Source organism: Cebus imitator, unplaced genomic scaffold, assembly GCF_001604975.1.
Source record: "Cebus imitator isolate Cc_AM_T3 unplaced genomic scaffold, Cebus_imitator-1.0 Scaffold500, whole genome shotgun sequence".
Classification (NCBI taxonomy): domain Eukaryota; kingdom Metazoa; phylum Chordata; class Mammalia; order Primates; family Cebidae; genus Cebus; species Cebus imitator.
Window position 1 is genome coordinate 1,294,029 of NW_016107815.1, and position 3,723 is coordinate 1,297,751.

At 44.2% G+C, this 3,723-nt stretch overlaps 1 protein-coding gene across 4 annotated transcripts in view; it reads left to right on the plus strand.

Moving 5' to 3' along the window:
- LOC108292702 (transcription factor 7-like 2) overlaps positions 1–3,723 on the plus strand; it is a 142,192-nt gene that overhangs the window by 12,107 nt on the left and 126,362 nt on the right. For 2 of the 4 annotated variants that reach the window (XM_037733212.1, XM_017513764.2), the window contains exon 4: positions 2,075–2,143. The exons of the other annotated variants lie outside the window; for them this stretch is intronic. In XM_037733212.1, coding sequence (XP_037589140.1) covers positions 2,075–2,143 — 69 coding nt within the window. The remainder of the gene's footprint in view (positions 1–2,074; positions 2,144–3,723) is intronic. 4 annotated transcript variants of the gene reach the window in all.

Sequence of the window (3,723 nt, forward strand, 5' to 3'; positions counted from 1 at the left end):
TCACCACACCTGGTTAATTTTTGCATTTTTAGTAGAGACGGGTTTCACCATGTTGGCCAGGCTGGTCTCGAACTACTGACCTCAGGTGATCCACCTGCCTTAGCCTCCCAAAGTGCTAGGATGGCAGGTGTGAGCCACTACGCCCTGCCAGCACTTCACTTTAGATGCTGCCTATGAGTGTGTGTGGAGGACTGTGTGTGGGGGAAGGATCTTCTATTGTTTTAGGACAGTGTGGTTTATTACTCTCCTTTGACGGGTATAGAGTTTTTTTCCCACGTACTTCATTGTGTCTCCTTTTAATTTTGATTAATATTCTGTTTGGGGCAAGCAGACTTATGTTATATCTACATATAAATATATATGTACTGTTTTCTGTTTGTTCATTTGGAACAGATAAAACGATCTCAGAACCCACTGCATCCTAAAATGGACATTTATAGACTTAGATCATGAACAACAGGGATTTAGACTATTTTTTTATTTGATTACTACCCTTGTGTTTATTTTGAGTTAGTTCAAAAGTTCTTATGTGATTTTTTTCCTCTTTATTTATTTTTTAAAACTGTGTGGGCTGAATTGTTTTTCTTCCATGGAGCAAGATACAAATTATCTGGATCTGATACTCACAGCCTAAATTACGCTTAGCACAGATGTGTTCTGGTCATAGTAATAGCACCAGTAGTTTGTAGTTGTTACTATACTACAGATCCATGTTTGGAGATGCAGTTGATTTGCCTGTTGCAAGGAGGAGAGTGGACATCCATTTCCTGGGTCATCTGATTCCTCATTATTTGTTCCTATATTGCAAGTCAAAATACATTTTCAGGCGGGGTACAGTGGCTCATGCCTGTAATCCCAACCATCCCTGTAATCGTGAGGTCAAGATATCAAGACCATCCTGGCCAACATGGTGAAACTCCGTCTCTACTAAAAATACAGAAATTAGCTGGGCGTGGTGGTGTGCACCTGTAGTCCCAGCTACTCGGGAGGCTGAGGCAGGAGAATCACTTGAACCTGGGAAGTGGAGGTTGCAGTGAGCTGAGATCACACCACTGCACTCCAGCCTGGCAACAGAGCGAGACTCGGTAAAAAAAAAAAAAAAAAAAGCATTTTCAGATAATTGTTGAGCTCTCTTTTAGTGATTATTGTATTGTTTACAAAATAAATCAGCAGATGGTGCTTGTTTTCCCAGTTGGTGGGATCCCAAGATTAACAAGTATTATTTGAGTGAACAGTCTTGCTATTCCTTTCTGTTTCGGGATACCTGCTTCTTTGACGGTTGGTCTCTAGGACTTCAGAGGGAAAGGCTGAGGACAGACTTAGCCCTTGCGGAGGGTCTGAGTCAATCGACTTACATACACTCAGTTGTCACCTAGTAGGTGGTCCTTTCTTAGAAAATTAGTGGCTTTTGGCAGTGTTTGGCCTCCTCTTTGGGGAAGTGTGGATTACTAGAGTGCAGGCGACAGAGATGGCCTGGGATGGACAGCTTAGTCACCGTGAAAGAATGTATAAGGCATCGGGTGGCCCCTGAATTCTGTGTGACACATTTGTTTTCCCAGAAATAGAATTGCATTGGAGAGCCAGGGCCCAGTTATTAGAAATATGGGGTGGGGTGGTGCTTGTACTTGTTTCAGTCTTGTGGCTTCTCATAATCTTTTCTCTCATAATCCTTCCTCTCGCCTACATGTTGCAATTCTGATGACTTTTTGCAGCACACAGTTCATTTTTCCTCAGCATCCCGCTCAGCACACTGGCTTCCTTTATGTCTTAATGGGCATCTGTCTTTCCTTTTCATGTCATTGATTCTCACTCCCGGCCCCCACCTTCCCTGTATGCTTATTGAATAGGTGCTTTTTTAAAAAACAAACAAACAAAAAAACATAAAAAAAAACTTTACCCTAGATTGTTATGATCATCTTATCCATAGCAACAAATAAAAGTACACAGGTCTTGATTGAATGCCAAGGCTGCAGTTCAATGTAGGAAGGTTTGTCTGCTATTCATAAACTGCTTAAGATGTTTTCTTGTAGTTTGTGACATAAGCAGAACGCTTTGATTTGGTTTCTTTCTACAGCTCCATTTTCAGTCCGGCAGCACACATTACTCTGCGTACAAAACGATTGAACACCAGATTGCAGTTCAGGTAGGAAATGCAAGAGATTCTGAAGCTTGAATTTGTCAATATGTAGGTCTCTTGTGTGTTTTATTCTCTGCCCCTTCCCCCAACCGAGATGATGATGATGGTGACGATGGTGATGGTGATGATGACAGTGATGATGGTGATGGTGGTGATGGTGGTGGTATGGTGGTGATGGTGGTGGTGGTGGCGGTGGTGGTGGTTAAATCACTGGGGGAGAAGGGGAGCAAAGGAGAGAGAAGCAGGAGAAATGCTGCTGAAGTGATTTAGAGATATGGAATGAAGGAGAAGCGTGTGCTTATTGTTAAGAGTTTCTTGATCAGGCATAATGGGCCCACAGACCCCAGCTTGACTACTGTTTTTCTTTGCTTAGGGAGGGATCTTGAGTTGGGAATAGAACGGGCAGCACAACATAAACGGGAAGGCTTAAGGGGAGAGGTGGGAGAGGAGGCTGTGAGGCAGCCAGAGGGTTGCTTCTGGTGGATCAAAATCATGTGAAGGGGCGCTAAGAATATCACTTGGGACCTGATCATCCTGAAATGTTGATTTCTCTTGGACCTGTTGATATACGACACTAAATGTGCTGGAGGGGAAAGGCAACAGATCCCAGCTTCTGATGAGTGTCCTGTTTCCTGCTCACATAGTACTTCCATTCTCTTAAATCCAAAGGCTAAACAAATCATGGACTAATATAGACTCGGAGCTGAACTGATGCCAGCAGAATGCAGTAGAGGAGGGAGAACGACTAATACGATTTTCGTCTGTCTGCCTGGCCTTGCTGGGATGGATGTACCTCACGGTGTAACCAGTGGTACCAAAACTTCTTGAGTGTTCTGGCTTAACCCTTTGAAGGGATTCTCTTGAAACCTTTTGCTGTAGTGTGAAACCCTGGCTGGAGGGCCTTCTTTTTCTTGCAAGTCGATGTTGGTTTGTTAGGTCATTTGCATTATTCCATGACATCTTTTCTGGTGGAGAGCTCTTGCAGAATGTGTGTGTGAGTGTGTGTGTATGTGTGTGTGTGTGGGTGTGGGTGTGGGTGTGTGTGGTCTTAGGGAGCTGCAGCCACAGTGTGTCTTTGTAGGGCTCTCATTTCAGATCTGCGTCTTCCTTGATAAGCCTTCCAGATAACTGTTTGCCCCAGGTAAACGGAATTATTCCACCAGTGAAAAGCATGAGTCAGCAGACATTTTTGTTGCATTCCTACTGTCTCTGTACTCATTTTCAGGCCACAGCAACTATTTTAAAAATATTTGAGGCCGGGCGCGGTGGCTCACGCCTGTAATTCCAGCACTTGGGGAAGCTGAGGCGGGCAGATCACTTGAGGTCAGGAGTTTGAGACCAACCTGGCCAACATGGTGAAACCCCATCTCTACTAAAAATACAAAAATTAGCCCAGCGTGGTGGTGGGTACCTGTAATCTCAGCTACTCAGGAGGCTGAGGCAGGAGAATCGCTTGAGCCTGGGAGGCAGAGGTTGTAGTGAGCCAAGATTGTGCCACTGCACTCCAGCCTGGGAGACAAGAGTGAGACTGTCTCAAACAAACAAACAAAAAAGTGGCAATCCTGTTTAAAGTAAATCATGAACTT